General features: G+C 45.6%; 1 protein-coding gene across 3 annotated transcripts in view; it reads right to left on the minus strand.

Moving 5' to 3' along the window:
* LOC145335535 (protein phosphatase 1M-like) overlaps nucleotides 1-18,608 on the minus strand; it is a 54,116-nt gene continuing 35,508 nt past the window's right edge. For all 3 annotated transcript variants that reach the window (XM_080181341.1, XM_080181338.1, XM_080181330.1), the window contains exons 3-10: nucleotides 16,578-16,850; nucleotides 12,846-12,958; nucleotides 11,847-11,931; nucleotides 9,713-9,831; nucleotides 7,519-7,582; nucleotides 5,172-5,279; nucleotides 3,428-3,576; nucleotides 1-2,031 (exon numbers count right to left, since the gene is read on the minus strand). In XM_080181341.1, coding sequence (XP_080037467.1) covers nucleotides 1,884-2,031; nucleotides 3,428-3,576; nucleotides 5,172-5,279; nucleotides 7,519-7,582; nucleotides 9,713-9,831; nucleotides 11,847-11,931; nucleotides 12,846-12,958; nucleotides 16,578-16,850 — 1,059 coding nt within the window. In that variant the 3' untranslated portion in view covers nucleotides 1-1,883. The remainder of the gene's footprint in view (nucleotides 2,032-3,427; nucleotides 3,577-5,171; nucleotides 5,280-7,518; nucleotides 7,583-9,712; nucleotides 9,832-11,846; nucleotides 11,932-12,845; nucleotides 12,959-16,577; nucleotides 16,851-18,608) is intronic.

Here is an 18,608-nt window from a genome sequence, read left to right on the forward strand (position 1 = left end):
TTACAAATGGCATTAGAATATTCTATCGTATGGCATCTGAAAGTTAGAGGCAAGTACTCTCAGCTTAAGTGTGGTACAGTGAGTTTCTGGAGTTACATTCTATAGGTCTCAACTCCAAGGATGCACCATAGTAAATTCGATACCCACCAGAGAAGGAAAATGCTTTTGTATTTATTGAAGAATACGATACAAATCCAGATAAGTTGAGTACATTTATGAGGCTGAGATTTAGTAAACCTTCAAAAGCCGCCCTTGAATAAATAAACTTTAAAACTTTCAGTGTCATAAGTAGGCTTACATTAACACGGCAATGAAGTTACTGTGAAAATCTCCTAGTACCACACTCTGATACCTGTTTGGGCGCACCGAGGGAGAATTCAGCATGGCCAATGCACCTAACCAACACGTCTTTTGGACTGTGGGAGGAAACCGGAGAAAATCGATGCGGACACAGCGAGAACATGCAGACTCTGCACAGAAAGTGACCCAAGCCGGGAATCGAACCTGGGTCCCTGATGCTGTGAGACAGCAATGCTAACTGACCACTGTACCGCTCCAACTCCCCTGGGATTCTCTCACATGTTCTCTGGAATGTTTGTAAAAAAAAAAGTGGCAGAGATCCCCAAAACTGCATACGTCCCATCTCCACAACTGGGTCAGCACGGCCGCTGTGGCACAGTTATGACAGATGGAGAGAATCTCTGCAGAAACTCAGCCTTTCCCTCTTTCCGATTCCTGCTGGAATATTTCGATTTATAAAGTGCTAACAGCTCAATGAAATGTCTCAATGTTTCTAAATGACACCAGTTAGTCAGAAAAATCTTTGCCCGCAACAGCTCCAGAACCAGCAAAGTTGAGATGTCTTCTGTAGATTTTTGATGCCTTTGATGTTTAGATCAGTTCAAGCATTCGACAATGGCTCCGTGGGTCGACGGATTTTTAAAGTCTCATTATAATTGTAAACACTTCTGCTTCAGTCCTTTTTGTTAAATAAAAACTCAAGAACATCAACTGCCCATCAATATTTGTACACGGAACCAAAGACGGATATGAGAAGGTGGCACAGGGTTGGAGATATGAAAATGGCAAAACTTTTGTCCCCTCATCAACACATTAATATACTCTTTCCCCAGGCCTGGGTATTTCCAAGTATATATGTTTAATCTTCGATACCAATATCTCTGTAACCCTTCAATGTGTGTCAATTAGCAATGTCTTTATTTGAAAAAAGTCCTCATTTTGTATTTTAGTTGATATTCAGTAACTGGAAGTCCCATGTGCTCTGTCACAATATCACATGATGTGGAGATGCAGGCATTGGACCAAATAAACCTGTTGGACTTTACAGTAATTGAGACTTACTGTACAACGCCACAATGAGAGAAAGGAAGGCTAGGGGACTCATTGACCCTCACGTTGCTTAACCTCGCTCAAGTTGGTCAACGGCATAAACTGACACCTAGGGGGAGAGGCCACCCAAAATGGGGCTTGTGTTGGCAACCAGTAGATGTGCAGGATTGCAGTGAGATGTTTGTCTCTTTTAGGTTGGGAATAGTACACATCGGTGGGTGAAAACCCGAATACTTACCACACAAACCGCTCCCTCACCTGAAGGAGCATTTTGTAAAAAGGAAAAAGCTCCTCGCTTGGTGCAGGAACATTAAATGGATGAACGGAACTGGTCACTTCTCTGGTGCAACTTCCCGTCCATTTAACTTGTGGAATTGTTCAGGGTGAGAAGTAGTTGTTGGTAACATGGGTCCACTCGCACGATCGTTTCCCACTTCGACCTGCGGCAATTCTCGATTCCACCTTGGATGCAGCTCTGAGCTCGGAACACTCTGGGTTGGTGGGAAGCTGGGTGGCCCTTTTTGAACCAAGTCTTACACCATGTCTGCTACATTAAGCAACGGTATCACAAATACCGATATGTCATCGAAAGAAGCATAGTTGCCATCTTCCAGTTTCCATTCGTTGTCTTGTAGCGTTCCTTTTGCCTTATTTACAAGGCACTGGGCCAGCATGGTGTACCTAGAGAAATCAAGATGGGTTATGTACAACTTAGAAATTTCCTTTCCTTCATTCAGCCACCATTTCTTCAGTGTAATTACCAGTCATCACTGGTGATATCTGACCAACTTGGGGTACACATACGATTAAGTTAACACTGCTGCCTCTCAACTCCAAAGACTTGGGTTCGATTCTGACCTTGGGTGACAGTGTGGAGTTTGCATGTTCTCCCCGTGTCCGTGAGGGTTTCCTCCGGGTGCTCCAGTTTCCTCCCACACTCCAAAAGGTGTGCAGGATGGGTTGATTGGCCTCGCTAAATTGTTCCCTAGTATCCAAAGATGTGCAGGTTAGGTGGATTTGGTGTTGCTAAATTGCCCCTTAGTGTGTAGATGAGATGGATTAACCATGGTAAATGCACAGGTGGGGTGGGTGGTAAGATGCTCTGTTGGAGAGTGGGTGTGGACTCAATGGGCCAAATAGCCTCTTTCTGCATTGTAGAGATTATATGGTTCTATAGATTCTATGGCAAGGTAAAGCCCCAGGCTGTGATAGGTGGTGAGGATTGCCACACCTCGGGTGAGGGGCAAGGTTGAGAAGGTGGGGTCTACGTGAATAATCTCAGCCGGTACAGGAATTGAACCCATGCTGTTGGCATCATTCTGCATCACGAACCAGCTGTCCAGCCAACTGAGCCAAACTGACCCCCAAGCTAAGCCTCAGCTGCGGGGCATCTTGACAAATACATGAATAGAACGGGAATGGAGAGTCGTAGAGGTTTACATCATGGAAACAGGCCCTTCAGCCCAACTTGTCCATGCCTTCCTTTTTTTTTTAAAACCCCTAAGCTAATCCCAACTGCCTGAATTTGGCCCAGATCCCTCTACGCCCATCTTAACCAAGTAAAGGACAACATTGTACCCGCCTGTACTACTACCTCTGACAGTGTGTTTCAGACACTCACTGGGATATGGACCCCGGAAGGGTAGGGGGGTTCTAGTTAAATTGGGCGGCATGGTTGGTGCAGGCTTGGTGGGCTGAAGGGTCTGTTCCTGTGCTGTAATTTTCTTTGTTCTTTGGATACTTTCGGGAGGTTTCAGTGAATAAGTAATCAGAAATAACACTCCAGCTGATTTTCCCCTCTGTATCTCGGATAGATATCAGTTAACACCAGTGCCACCCTTCTGCTAGTCTAGTATGGACAGGGAACTGAACTTTGGGCCTTCTGGTCTGTACTGGACGCAGTGCCTTTAAATCAACAGACGCATTGGAGCAGCAATAATGTGAACTCATGGCAGATCTCGGAGTTTGACAGCACGCATCATCTTTCACATCGCCATTTATTAAATACATCGCACGAGGGTGACCATAGCACGCAAGGTGAGGAAAACGGAACGAACAGACAAGGAACATCCTTTACCTGCGTGGATTATGTTTCTCATCTTCCAAAAACCTCTGGCTGGTGTCTGCCACTTCCTTATTAGACATGACATCCCACAATCCATCAGTGGCCATAATGAGAACATCATTTTGCTCAAATTCTTGTCGTCCCAGGTCAAAGATTGTCACCTTTTCCAAAAAAAAAGTAGGAAGAAGCCTTGAAGATACATCTGACATTTATGATTCTGGTTACTGACAAACTTATTGAATTATTTTAAATGCAAGAGGTTTTTTTTTGGCACTTAGCTTCATGTACATATCCCTCGTGCACTGTGAGAAGACCATGTACACATCCCTCGTGTACTGTGAGAATACCACGTACACGTCCCTCAATCAACATTAAAGAACAGATTCCAGGTCAGTAAATCTGAAATCCAAACACATCTAAAATCCACATTTTTGATAACCTTTAGCATGGGAAGTCCCTGACCCGAGAGGACATGAACTGTGCCAACCGCTCCTGACCTTTAGCCAATGAAGTCTAGTTGTTTTGTCTGCATGCGCTACAAATCTAAAATGATCCAAAATTCGAGATGACAGCAGATACTCGGTCTGTGCAAGTCATTATCACAAAATCACAGAATTGTTACGGTGCGGCCATTTGACCCCATCACGTCTGCACTAGCTGTCCAAATGAGCACATGACTCAGTACCATTCCCCTGTACAGTAAATGATTGCTTGAATAGAAACAATGTCCTCTTGAATGCCTCGATTGAATCTGCCTCCACTGAACTTCCAGGCAGTGCATTCCAGAAACGCTCTGGGCATGAAAATGTTTGCCCACACGTCACGTTTGCTTCTTTTGTCAATCACTTCAAATCTGTGCCCTCTCGCTCTCGATCCTTTACAAGCAGGAACAATTTCTCACTATTTACTCTGTCCAGCTCTATCAAATCTCCTCTTAAGCTTCTTCTCCCCAAGGAGAACAGCACCAACTTTTCCAATCCCTCCACATAACTGAAGTTTCTCATGCCTAGAGCCATTCTTGCAAATGTCTCCTGTACTCTCTCCATCACATTCACATCCTTCCCATAATGTGGCACCCAGAACTGTACACAATATTCCATCTGAGGTGTTTTTACAGGATTCAGTATGTTTGGAAACAATGCAGTTCAGATGCTGGGGCAGCAGGATAATTACACATTCCAGCCTTGCAAGTGTTTATTTTAAGGAAAATGAATGGACTTTTGTTTACTTAGGTTCCCCTGGGATTTTCTGGGTCATAGAACAAAGAACAAACAACATAACACGGGAAACAGGCCCTTCGGCCCAACGAGCCCACGCCGCCATTTTAACATTATGAGTGCCCTCCTCTACCTATGACCTTTGTCTGTGCCTATTGGGGAAGATTGAGGGAAGACTAATTTAGGGACAATTTGTTACAACAATCAGCCTAAGAGATGATGATGTGGTTAATGTGCAGAGCTGGGTCTGTATCAGGGAGAAAGAGGCTTTTGCAGTTCAAGCATTAACCTGTTGACATCACTGCCAAGACACCATTGCCTCTAAATTTACTCCTTGTGCATCCTCAGCCTCACTGGCAACAGTGAGTCCCACTCACTTAATTGTTTGAAAATAGAATGCTGTAATTACAGCAAATAATATTGGTAATATAAACACAATGAGTGAAGAATCTTCAACTTAAACCCACCCATCGCCAGGAACACTACAGGGACCGATTTACGTGTGGTAAAAGCCATTACTGTTCCTTCGCTGTACCTACCTCGGGAATACAGGATAAAAATGGCTTTACATGGAGGTCAGTGTCATAGACCTTCAACCCATGATCTCCAAAACCTCGTGTGACTGCGATCGTCCCCATTATACGAGTCTGAAAGGGAAGGCAAATTATTTGTCAGGTGAAATGACTGGCAGGAATTGAGAGAAATGAATTCACATCAAGGCCCATCTGGAGAGAAATGCTGAAAGAATAAGAAAAGGTAGTTGGTGGACGAGACCGAGTGAAAGGATATTTTGGCCTTGGAGGGAGTGCAGAGGAGGTTTACTAGGCTGATACCAGAGTTGAGGAGGTTGAGCTATGAGAAGAGGCTGAATAAACTAGGCTTGTACTCGTTAGAGTTTAGAAGAATGAGGGGAGATCTCATTGAGACGTATAAGATGATGAATGGGATGGATAGGATAGAGGTGGAGAGACTCATCCCGCTCAGAAAGGACAGTAGGACTAGGGGGCACAGCCTCAAGATAAAAGGGGGGCGGTTTAGAACGGAGTTGAGGAGGAACTTCTTCACTCAAAGGGTGGTGAATCTCTGGAATTCTCTGCCCGTTGAAGTGGTGGAGGCTACCTCGCTAAATATTTTTAAGACACGGGTTGATGGGTTTTTGATAGGCAAGGGGATTAAGGGTTATGGGGAGAGGGCGGGAATGTGGAACTGAGCCACGACAGATCAGCCATGATCTTATTGAATGGCGGGACAGGCTCGAAGGGCTAGATGGCCTACTCCTGCTCCTATTTCTTATGTTCTTATGAAAGAGGAACAGAAATTGTAACCAAGCCCAACACTGCGTTCCACAGAGCTGCAAACATCCTGACATTTTGGCAGTCACTCCCACTTCCCCATGTAATGGTAACTATTCTGCTCCCACTGAGGTGACTGGGAATAAAGCAGCGATCTAGCAATTAATAGCCTGGAGTGTGCTGCTGGTGAACTGGGTGGAGAACTCTCACCCACCTGATGAAGGAACAGCCAGTTCTGAAAGCTAGTGGCATTCGCTACAAATAAACCTGTTGGACTTTAACCTTGTGTTGTGACACTTCTTACTGTGTTTACCCCAGTCCAACGCCGGTATCTCCACATCAGAACATAAACATAGCAGGGAATCTAATCCCTCTGACTTTCACTCCAGCACAATAAGAAGTCTCACAACACCAGGTTTAAGTCCAACCAGTTTATTTGATAGTAATCCCACAAGCTTTTGGAAACGGTGTTCCTTTGTCAAGTGTGTGGAAGGTTCCAGCAAACAGAGTGCTCGCTCTGGTTCACCCCAAAAATGGAAACCCGCTATGTGAAGGATCGCTACAGACGAAACCACGTCCTTGTGTCAAAGGTCTGTGATACTGGCCTGCTCAAAGTAGCCTATGCCATGATGTTCAACTGCAAAGGACCTTCAGCCAGCACACTGTGAAACCTGTCTTCAGTGACAGTGTCAAAGGACGTGGACCAGAGGTGGATAAATACAGTAGATTGGCTATCACCCAATTGAATGGCCAAGAAGGCTTGAGTGTGTGATTGGCCTATATTGGGTTGAACATTGGTAAAGTTCAGCCCAATGCTTCTGCTGCTGCAGATCCTGTCCATCTTGGCTCTGAGTGCGGCCTAGGAGACATTTTGTTGACTGTTGGCCATGTGCAGGGTTGCCACATTCTGCTGATTTCCATCCGTGAAGTTTTTTTTTCCCCCTATCAGTATGACAGAACTGACATGCATGTAAAGCAAGGGTAAGTGAGGTGTGTGCTGAAGGCTCACCAATGTTGACTGTGGAGAGCCGTGCACTCTCTCTGCATCCTTTTTACCATATGAACATAGAAACATTGAACAGTACAGCACAGTACAAACCCTTCGGCCCTCAATGCTGTGCCAAGCTATGTCCAAACCCAAGATCAAGCTATCCCACTCCCTATCATCCTGCCGTGTTCCATGTGCCTATCTAACAACCACTTGAAAGTTCCCCAAGTGTCCCACTCCACTATCACAGCAGGCAGTGCATTCCACACCCCAATCACTCTGAGTAAAGAACCTACCTCGGACATCCCTCCTATACCTCCCACAAAGTTGATAATAGTTATTTGTATATTAGTAGAACTAAGTATTTTCTATATCTTTTGAAATATTTGGCATATATTAAATGTATTTAATCTTGTTCATGGGGTTATGGTTAGCGACCAAGACTGATTTCGGTTATGCGGTCCACCTGAGATGCAAGAGGGCCAACCATGTCCCCACTCACTAGCCTAGGCTGCCCATCGCTGCTCCATGGACATCAGGGCAATGCTGTCTCTTCAATATTGCACAATCTAGGACAGTTTGTAGAGTGAACTTTCAAAGCTGTACCTGTCTTCCATCTCCATGCACCACAGGGTACTTGAGGTCATCTTCTTGTGCGGTTTTGTATCCCCTGAAAACAGACACAAGACTGAGAGTAATGACTTTAAACCAGCGTGGGTTTATAAAGAGGGGAGGTGTCAGCCCCTCTCTCTGACATGAGAAAAGTTGTTTGTGGTAAGAATGTTAAGTATCACATTACAGAGCTTCAGAATAAACCTACATCATCTGCGGTAACGCCCTTCCCTCAGTGTCAAGATTGTGGGTTCAGGTCCCATTCTGGATGCCCCACTTCTCAGAGTAGATCCCATGATACTATCTTGAAGGGCAGCAGGTGAGCCCTGGCTGAAACCTGGCCCCCTTTAGTTGCTGCTTTTCCTACATTACAGTTGTGACCACATTTCAAAAATATTTCATTGGCTGTAAAGTGTGTTAGGATGTCTGGAGGTCACGAAAAATGCTACATAAACGAGATTTTATACAAAAGTCTAAGGTCACGTACTAACCATCTCAAAAACAGCTTCTTCCCTGCTGCCATCAGACTTTTGAGTGGATCTATCTCGCATTAATTGATCTTTCTCCACACCCTAGCTATGACTGTAACATTACATTCTGCACTCTCTCCTTCTCCATGTACGGCATACCTTGAATGTATAGTGTGCAAGAAACAATACTTTTCACTGTCTACTAATACGTGTGACAATAATAAATCAAATTTGGATAATAATTGGAAAAATATGAATTCTGCTAAAAACAAAAGGGACATACTGTTGAAGCTTTTCATCTTGCATTTACCAGGACAGACACGAACACCAAATTTGAAAAGGGAACAACAAATTCATACTGCATGAGAAAAGGATACTGCTTAGCAAGTGAACTCTGATTGGAACAGCCATTACCATGAAGAATGCCTTTCAAACCAAGCAAATTGATTTTTTATTTATTCGTGGGACATGGGGGTCATTGGTTGACCAGCATTTATTGCCCATTCCTAGCTGCCCTAGAACTGACTGCTTGCCAGATTATTTCAGAGGGCAATTAAGAGTTAACCACATTGCTGTGGCTCTGGAGTCACGTGTAAGCCAGACAGATTTCCTTCCCTAAAGGATATTAGTGAACCAGATGGGTTTTTCCTCACAATCGACAACAGTTTCACGATCATCATTATATTCTTAATTCCAGATACCTTTTACTTAAATTCCACCATCTGCTGTGGCGGGATTTGAATCCTGATCCCCAGGACATTAGCCGAGTTTCTGGATTAATAGTCCAGCGATAATTCCATAGGCCATTGCCGGCCAGACACACCAGGGAACAATAGTCCTTCAGGCCTTTGTTTGGTGGGAAAAGGCGCAATGCCTGGACAGGTTCTTTTTGTTTGCAGAGTTGCGGCTTTGTGCATGAATATGCAGCTTCTAGCTGAGCCGCACTGCGAGCCTGACTGATAATCTTGAATTGGTTGCCAGTGAAATTTTGAGCACACTTTGGATTTAAACCATGTGTAGCAATAAAGTGTAACTGTTTAATGGTCAGCCCTTTTCATCTCAAAACCATAAAATCCCCCCCAAGGCCAATAGACCTTTCCATGCTCTGCCCCTCCCCCACACTTGGCAAGGTGATGTCTTGATGCCCATTAACTATGAACACAAACTAGGGCAAAACATTCGAAGTGAAAAGATCAACACTGGACAGGGGACTGGCACTCACTCACAAATGGAACTGAAAAGGAAGAATACCATTTTCACTTTCCTCCAATAAATCAACAGCAATATTAACTGGACTGCTGGCCTACATTCGGCTGCAGAATCCTTCCCTGTATACAAAGAGTAGAGGGAACAGGAAAGAAAACTAAAGTAATACAATAAGTAGAGGAAGACCAGCAAATATTATTTTTAAAATGTGGATGATCGATTTTCCAGGAACGTAAATGGTTTAACAAAGTTACATGGGTTCAATTCCTGCCTTGGTGACCATCTGTGTGGAGTCTGCATGTTCTCCCCGTGTCTGCGTGTGTTTCCTCCCAGAGTCTGAAAGATGTGCTGGTTAGATGGATTGGCCGTGCTAAATTCTCCCTCAGTGTACCTGAACAGGTGCCGGAGTGCGGCGGTTGTGGGATTTTCACAGTAACTTCATCGCAGTGTTAATGTAAGCCTACTTTTGACTAAATGAATAAACTTTATAACTCAAAACATTAAATACTCACCAGCCAGACATAAAGTAATCACGGTATAAGATTTTTTCTCCAATATCACTCCTTTTCACCCTGCGAGGAACCTCGTGCCTTGAAAACACATCACCAAGCAACTCAGGCTTCAGGTAGGCCTAGAAGAAAACGGTGAGTCATTAAAAAAAATGATTTTAATTCACATATAGAACCCCTACAGTGCAAAAGGAGGCCATTCAGCCCATCGAGTCTGCACCGACAACAATCCCACCCAGGCCATATTCCCATAACCCCACATATTTATCCTGCTAATCCCCTTGACACTAAGGGGCAATTTAGCACAGCCAATGCGCCTAACCTGCACACCTTTGGACTATGGGGAGGAAAGGGGAGCACCCAGAGGAAACCCACGGAGAAATGGGGAGAATGTGCAAACTCCGCTCAGTGATCCGAGGCCAGAATCGAAACTGGGTCCCTGGCGTTGTGAGGCAGCAGTGCTAACCACTGTGCCACCGTGCCGTTCCCTCCCCAAATTCTGAAATTCCCTCCATAATGTTCATCACTCCTTCACTGGCAGCTATTTCTTGACCTTTTCAGTTGCCTAGGCAACAAGCTCCAAGATAAGAGAATGACTGCCCTTGATAGCAAAGCAGTGTTTGACCAAGTGTAGCAAGGAGGAGCTCTAGGGAAATCTCTGGAAATCAGGGATTGGGGGGAGGGGCAAGATGCATTGCAACAACTCATCAAGATTCCTTCAACAATACTTTCCAAGCTCACAACCTCTACCTAAAAGGACAAGGATCCACCACCATCATCACCTTCTCAAGGACAATAAATGCTGACCGTGTCAGCAGTGCAATAACGATAGAAGTCCGTCCTTTAAACATTATCACCTCTCCCTCCTCTTTTAAGACGCTGCCTACATCTCTGACCAATCATTTGGCCATCTACTTCCCTATCTCCACATGACAAACTTTGATAATGTTCCTGCAAAGCACCCAGTTGTTTAAGGTGCCATCCAAATGCAATTTATTGCCGTCTACTGATTGAGCCAGAAACATGTGTTTACACACCGGGCTTCACAGGGAAATAACGCTGTAATGTATTTGGGAAGAATTGCCCTCTGCCACACTTAGAACCACAGAATCACTACAGTACAGAAAGAGGCCATTTGGCCCATCAAATCTGTACTGGCTCCCTGAAAGAGCATTCTACCCAGCACCTCCTCTCCACCCTATTCCTGTGATCCCATACATTTACCATGGCTAATCCACCAAAACACTAAAGGGGCAGTTTAGCACGGCCAATCCACCCAAAATGTATGGGTGGAATTCTCCCAAAAGTATTTCAAGTGCTGAATTCCCATAAAAACTGGAGTAAACCCGCTGTTTCTTTCAGGGGTATTTTCAAAATGAATCTCCTACACTCTGTGCACTGCAGAGCGCCCTAGTTTGAATCTCGTTAAAATTCAGGGGAGTAAGGCCTATTCCCGCTGGAGAGGCCGGCAGCATAGAGCTGAATGGGCCACTGCGCATGTGCTGATCTATCAGTGCCAAGATCAGCACATGCGCAGTGGCCCGCACTGCTGGTCTCCCAGTCGCTGGCCAACCTCACATCACTGCCCCGCCACCCCGCATCACTGCCCCGCTGATCCTCCCCCCCTCTCCCCATGCCCCAACTGTTGGTTACCTGGACGTGTCCAACAAGCCCCTCTCCTCCCACCTCCTTGCAGTTCCGATCCGTCCCCCCCGGCAGTCCAGATCTCCCTGGGAAGAGCGGGACTGAAGTCTCTGGGCCCGCTAATTAGATCAAAATGAGTATTTGAATATAGTATACTGCTCTGCACGGATCTCTGGCACAGAGCTGATGGTGCTGGAGATTTGAGTCTCCGCAAAAGCAGCACAGCAGGCTGGGAAGATCATCCCCCATATTTTTGGCTTACATTTGTCTTACCCAATGACCCATGTCACTATCTCCCCTTTCCCTAATGTCTCCAATTTAAAATTCTTATCCCTCAAGTCCATAGAGACTAACCCAAACCCTATTAGACTCTAATCTAGAAGGGAAAATGTAAAATTTAACTGATTAATAATTGCTTTAGAAATCTGCTAAATTAACATGCACTGAGTCTTCAAGAGTTAGGTAGGACTAAGATGAAGATGTTGTATTTTACCAGATATTGAATCCTTTGTCTCTCCGTCACAGCTGTGAATTCATTGGACAGCTGTAGAACATCAGTCTTGCGCACTATAATTGCTCTTCAAAAGGGGTAAAAAAAAAAAGGAGAAAGTTAACATTCATCACTTTTGTGTCCTGTGGGGAATAACTTTCTAGACAACACAATAGTCATGCTAAGGGGACGTTGCAAGCAAAGCTTTAATAATCATAATGTAAGATAGATGAATGAACAGCGACAGGCAGAGGGAAACTGAAGACAAACTGAGGTGTAAAGTTTTTTTTGTTCTTAAATCCAATTCAATGAAGTCCAATTTAGAGTCTCAACAAGTTGGGACATTCCCAATCCAAGCTGACAAGACAGGGATCTCACCTCCTGTCTTGGGCTTGACCTACATGATCCAAGCTGATTGGAGTAGGCATAGCTCCTCCTCCAAGGCTTGATCTCATTTGCATCTTAGCCAAAAGGCCGAGATGCCACTTTTAAAAATTGCTTCAAATGAAGCTAAAATATAACCCAATGACTTCAACCAAGTGTAACATGTCGGTACTACACTTGATCTTAGCCAAAAGATTTTTTTAAAAACTTTATTCTAATCCAATCCAATCTAATTTAACAACAAGAATGTGCAGATTCCACACAGACAGTGGCCCAAACCGGGAATCGAACCTGGGTCCCTGGCGCTGTGAGGCACTCCAGATCACGTGTATTAGAATATAAAAAAAAGATTTGTTTTGTACTAAACTCCATCAAAGTGTGTATTCCAGATGGCCTGTTCCAGAGCTGCCTGGATCTAACCACAAAAATAACCAAGAACAGCAGAAAACTATCTTAGGATAAGGCTGGCCTGTTATTGAGCAGTGAAACAGGAACGTAAAAGAGGAAGAGGGAATACTTAGTGAAGATAAAGACAAGTAAACCAGCACCAGTCAGCCTAAAGGAGGCGTCACAAAGGAAGATGCAATGCTGAGGAGATCAGTCTGTTCCCCTACTAACCTGCTGTCTCCAGCATTGGCCACATACAACTTCCCCTGCAAGCGAAGGACAACCAGAACCGTACAACCTCCTGCTTGATTGTGTAATGCCTGGTCATGTTCGATCAATTCATCCTGAGTAGGGTGGGGGGGGGGGCGGGTAGGAAAAGAAAGCAAATAGAAAGCTTGGTGGTTAAATAAGGAAGCATCACGTGTGGATCAGTTGGTAGCACGCGCTTGTCTTCAAGTCAGAAGCTTGTTGGTTAATTCCAATCATTGGAGTACAAGGGTCTAGGCCAGCGATCTCCAAACTCTACTCCGGATGCGGCCCCCTGCGGGCCATAGTTTGGAGACCCCCGATCTAGGCTGACACTCGAGTGTAGCACCAAAAGGAGTGTGCTTGGGGCCGGTATCTAAGGAAGGATGTGCTGGCCTTGGAAAGGGGTCAGAGGAGGTTTGCACGAGTGATCCCTGGAATGAAGAGCTTGTCGTATGAGGAACGGTTAAAGGCTCTGGGTCTGTACTCGTTGGAGTTTAGAAGGATGAGGAGTGTGGGATCTTACTGAAATTTACAGGATGCTGAGAGGCCTAGATAGAGTGGACGTTAAGAGAAGGTTTCCACTAGTAGGAAAAACTGGAACCAGAGGGCGCAACCTCAGGCTAAAGGGACGATCTTTTAAAACAGAGATGAGGAGGAATTTCTTCAGCCAGAGAGTGGTCAATGTGTGGAACTCTTTGCTGCAGAAGGCTGTGGAGGCCAGGTCACTGAGTGTCTTTAAGACAGAGATAAATAGGTGGTTGATTAACAAAGGGATCAGGGGTCATGGAGAAAAGGCAGGAGGATAGGGATGAGAAAAATATCAGCCATGATTGAATGGTGGAGCAGACTCGATGGGCCGAGTGGCCTAATTCTGCTCCTACGTTTATTGTCTTATGGAGTGCTGCCATCTTTCAGATGAGACATTAAACTGAGGCTCTGTCTGCTCTCTCAGGCAAATCTCCGCTGCCTGTATTCTGAAGACAAGCAGGGGAGTTATCCCTGGTGTCCTGCCAACATTTTTCCCTCAACTGGCATCACAAAGAAAATTCATGATCACACTGACGTTTGCACAAACTCTTGGGTGTTTAAATTGTCTGCCACATTTTCAAAGGAACTCACTTGGCTGCAAAGCACTTTGGGACATCTCGCGGCTGTGAAAGGCGCTATAACAATGCATGCCTTTCTTTCAATTAACTCGGCTCCACATTGCCCTCACTGGTCCCTTCTCCTTTCAATCTGCAAACATTCAAGAACCCAAGCTTGACATCACCAGTTCCTCCATTTATCTCATCCTGTCTTCTACTAATAGATCAGATGTTAAACCAAGAATCTGTCTTTAAAGTTCATTTATTAGTCACAAGTAAGGCTTACATTAACACTAATAAACTTGCTGCGAAATTCCCCTAGTTGCCACACTCGAGCCTTTTTGGGTCAATAGCTAACCAACACGTCTTTTCAGAATGTGGGGGGAAATCAGAGCACCTGGAGGAAACCCATTCAGACATGGGGAGAACATGCAGACTCCGCACAGACAGTGACCCAAGCTTGGGAATCGAACCTGGGTCCTCGGTGCTGTGAGGCAGCAGTGCTACTCACTGTGCTGTCCCATCTAGATCTCAGTAGCACAGTTCGAGCAATAGCAGAGGAGGAGAGGCTCTCGCAGTTATTTTTGTGAACAGAATTCACGAGCAACACCAATAAAACAGAAGGTCAGTTCTCTTATTGTAGCCTCACTATGGATAAATTGGTTTCCGTGTTTGCCTGAAAGCAACAGAGTCTCACATCAAAAGAAATAGGGCGGAATTTTCCAGCCAGCGGGATTCTCCAGTCCCACTGCAGAGTCATTCTCTGTCCTGGCTGACAGCCATGATGTGGAGATGCCGGCGTTGGACTGGGGTACACACAGTAAGAAGTCTCACAACACCCAAGTTAAAGTCCAACAGGTTTATTTGGCAGTAAACGCCACTAGCTTTCGGAGCGCTGCTCCTTCGTCAGGTGAGTGGGGAGTTCTGATCACAAACAGGGCATATAAAAGGCACACAGTTTACAATTTTACCAGTTTGCAATGTTAGCAGAACTCCCACTTACCTGACAAAGGGGCAGCGCTCCAAAAGCTAGTGGCTTGTGCTACCAAATAAACTTGTTGGACTTTAACCTGGTGTTGTGAGACTTTAATGTTTCCATCTGATCCAGTATTGAGAACATTTGGAATTGTCTTAGTCAAATGTCTGGATGTTCTAAACTGCTACAGTAAATATTGCCTTCTGTGACTCCAATATCTCCCCTATTGCAGGGGTTTTCCCTCCTCCTTGCATTTCTATAGCACCTTTAAAGGCCTCAGGGTGTCCCAGGTCGCTTTAAAACCAATGACGTACTTTTGAAGGTGTAGACACTCTTGTAAAGGTAGGAAACACAGCAGCCAATTTCCACACAGCAAGATCCCACAAATAGCAATGAGTTAATGAGGGAACCCAGGTTTGATTCTAGTATGTGTGGAGTTTGTACGTCCTCCCCTTGTTTGCGTGGGTTTCCTCCGGGTGCTCCGGATTCCTCCCACAGTCCAAAGGTGTGCGGGATAGGTTGGTTGGCCATGCAAAAATTGCCCCTTAGGTGTCCTGAGAGGTGTAGGTGAGAGGGATTAGTGGGTAAACATGTGGGGGTAGGGCCTGGGATGAATTGTAGTCGGTGCAGACTTGATGGGCCAAATGGCCTCTTTCTGCACTGCAGTCTTTCTATTGGCCGTGGGAAACGTATGGGGTTACAGCGATAGGGCGGAACAGAGGGCAGTTACTCCGTCAGAGAGTTGGTGCAAACTCGATGGGCTGAATGGCTTCTTCTGCACTCCGGGGATTCCATGATTCATGTTTCACTGATGTGATTGAGGGGCGAATACTGGCCCGGACATTCGGGAGAACTTCCCTGCTCTACTTCCAAATACAAAATGAGATGTTTTATGTCTGCCTGAGCGCGCAATTCAGGGCTTTAGCTTAACACCCTGTCTGAAAAATGGCACCTCTGACAATGCAGCAACCCCTCCAGTACCGCCCAGAGGTCAATGCAGACTGTGCCCACAAATCCCGGAGTGGACCGTGAACACATAACACTCGGAATCAGAGCAGCGAGGAAGCTACAGCTGACACCCAAGTTCCTCAATGAGAAATTGTACCTCTTACCTGTGGAGACATCCGTAAGACAAGTTGGGTAAAGGGAGCCAGATATACTGTCAGAAAATGAATTACTATCAATAACAACAAATTGCATTTACATGGCACCTTTAAAAGGGAAGAGGACCCTACACAACGAGCACCGGGAAACAAAATTTGGCATCTGATCACACGACAAGGTATACAAGCAAATGCCCAAAGACTTGGTCAAAAAGAGTTGGGTTTTCAGGGGGGCCTCAGAGGAGATTAGAAAGGTTTAAAAAGGAGGGAATCCAAGGCTTAGGGCCTAGTCAGCTGAAGGCACAGCAGCCAATGGCGGAGGAGTTGAAATCAGGGATATGCAAGAGGTCTGAAATAAAAAGGAGTGGGGGGTGGGGGGGTGGGATGGCCATTGAAAGGCTGAAGTAAATGGGAAGGGGCGGGGCCGCAGAGGGAATAGAAAAAACACAGATGACAATATTAAAACCGAGATGTTGCTTCACTAGCAGGCGACTTGGTCGGCGAGCGTTGTGGGTGAACTGGAATCAGGCCGCCTGTGTCACATACTCACGCAGTTTTTGAAGGCCGTCTCCAACGCCCCTTTCACCAGGTTCTCGACGCAAATATCTTTCTCCACTCCGTAGCTTATTTCAGTTCGCGCCCCGTTGTCCATCGCAAGACGCAAAGGGGGCGGGACGTTACACGGGCCGCTGATAACATCCAGGATTTCCTCCAGCTGCTCCCTGACGCAGTGATGCAATTTTTCAGACGCCAGAATGGCAGCCAACGGACCATTGTGACCATCAAACAATCCCCAGTAGGTGGCTACCAGGCCTTGGTCCGGCTGTGGGAGAAGAGAAGAATTTTGGAACCAAAGTGCTTTGTCGCTCAGCCTGACCTTCACAAGCTTCCAACAATGTTAGGCTGGGCTGGAACTCTGCGTTGGGAGCCCGAGTTCCGCATTGGGACTGGTGGCTAAGTGAGATGTTCAAAGTCACGAGGGAGTTGGACAGAGCATATAGGGAGAAACCGTTCCCACTCGCAAAAGGATCAAGGGCACAGATTTAAAGCGATTTGCAAAACAAGCAAGTGCCTCTGTATGGAGTTTGCGCGTTAAAGTTAATTTATTAGTCACAAGTAAGGCTTACGTTAACACTGCAATGAAGTTACTGTGAAATTCCCCTAGTTGCCACATTCCGGCGCCTGTTCAGGTCAATGCACCCAACCAGCACGTCTTTCAGAATGTGGGAGGAAACCGGAGCACCCGGAGGAAACCCACGCAGACACAGGGAGAATGTGCAAACTCCACATAGACAGTGACCCAAACTGGGAATTGAACCTAGGTCTCTGGTGCTGTGAAACAGCAGTGCTAACCACATGTCTGCGTGGGTTTCCTCACATAGTCCAAAGATGTGCAGGTTGAGTTGAATGGCCATGCTAAATTGACCCTAGTGTCAGGGGGATTAGCAGGGTAAATGTGTAGGGTTACGGGAAGAGGGCCTGGATGGGATTGTGGTTGGTGCAGACTTGATGGGCCGAATGGCCTCCTCCTGCACTGTAGGGATTTTATGATTCTATGATGTGAGGGAAAACTTTTTCACACAGCGAGTGATTGGGGTCTAGAACATTACTGCCTGGACATGTGGTGGAGGCAGGTGCAATCGAGGCATTCAAGAGGGCGTTAGATGATTGTTTCTATTGAAACAATGTGCTGGGGTACGGGGAAAAGACAGGGGAATGGCATGATGGTCACCTTGGAGCGTCAAAGCAGAAGCGAAGGACCAAATGGCCTCCAGCAATGATTCTGTGATGAATGCAGGAAAACTGGTATAAAAAAAAGGGACATCGACTGAGGCAAATTTTTCATTTGTTTCCAAACATACAAGTGAGGGTATAAAACCAAACCATTCTTTTACCAACACGGAGTTGAAAAATTGTGTGTCCCTGAACCATATAACCCTTGTTAAACCCTTTCTGTGACGGGATCACCTTCTGAAGGACGGAGAATGAGAACATGACACTTCTCAAACTAAATTCCTTTTCAGTGAATGTCAATAATTTGGATTTTCCACTAAACCTTCACCAAATTATTTAGCCTAAAGAGAGCTGACTAACGCAAGGCAATTTTATTAAAAGAGGAAACCGGCTCAAGTAAATGGGTCTCTACACTGGGGAGATTAAATGCAACCTGGGTAACCGCTTTGAGGAACACCTTTGCTCAGTCCGCAAGCATAACCCCAAACTTCCTGTTGCTAACTCAGCTTCTCATTCTCGTGCCTGTCGTTGGCCCTCCCTCCAAGTTCCACTGATGCCCAAGGCAAACTGGAGAAACAGCACCTCATCTTCTGATCAGGCACGGTACAGCCTTCAGGCCTCCAACACGGAGTTCAACAACTTTCTTCTCCATTTCGTATCCAATACATTTTTGTCTCAATGTGAAAGGTGTGGCAATTAAGCGGGCTGCTTTGTTCTGGATGGTGTCAATTCTTGACTATTGTCATAGAGCAGAGGGGGTAAAGGCCGAGAACAGAGTCTGTCACAGCTATAGGTTTAAAGCCCCCCTGCTCTGTGTCTAATTCAGTGGTAGGCAACCTGGGGGGGC

The sequence above is a fragment of the Carcharhinus amblyrhynchos genome, chromosome 3, assembly GCF_965287045.1.
Source record: "Carcharhinus amblyrhynchos chromosome 3, sCarAmb.v2.hapA, whole genome shotgun sequence".
NCBI classification, from domain to species: domain Eukaryota; kingdom Metazoa; phylum Chordata; class Chondrichthyes; order Carcharhiniformes; family Carcharhinidae; genus Carcharhinus; species Carcharhinus amblyrhynchos.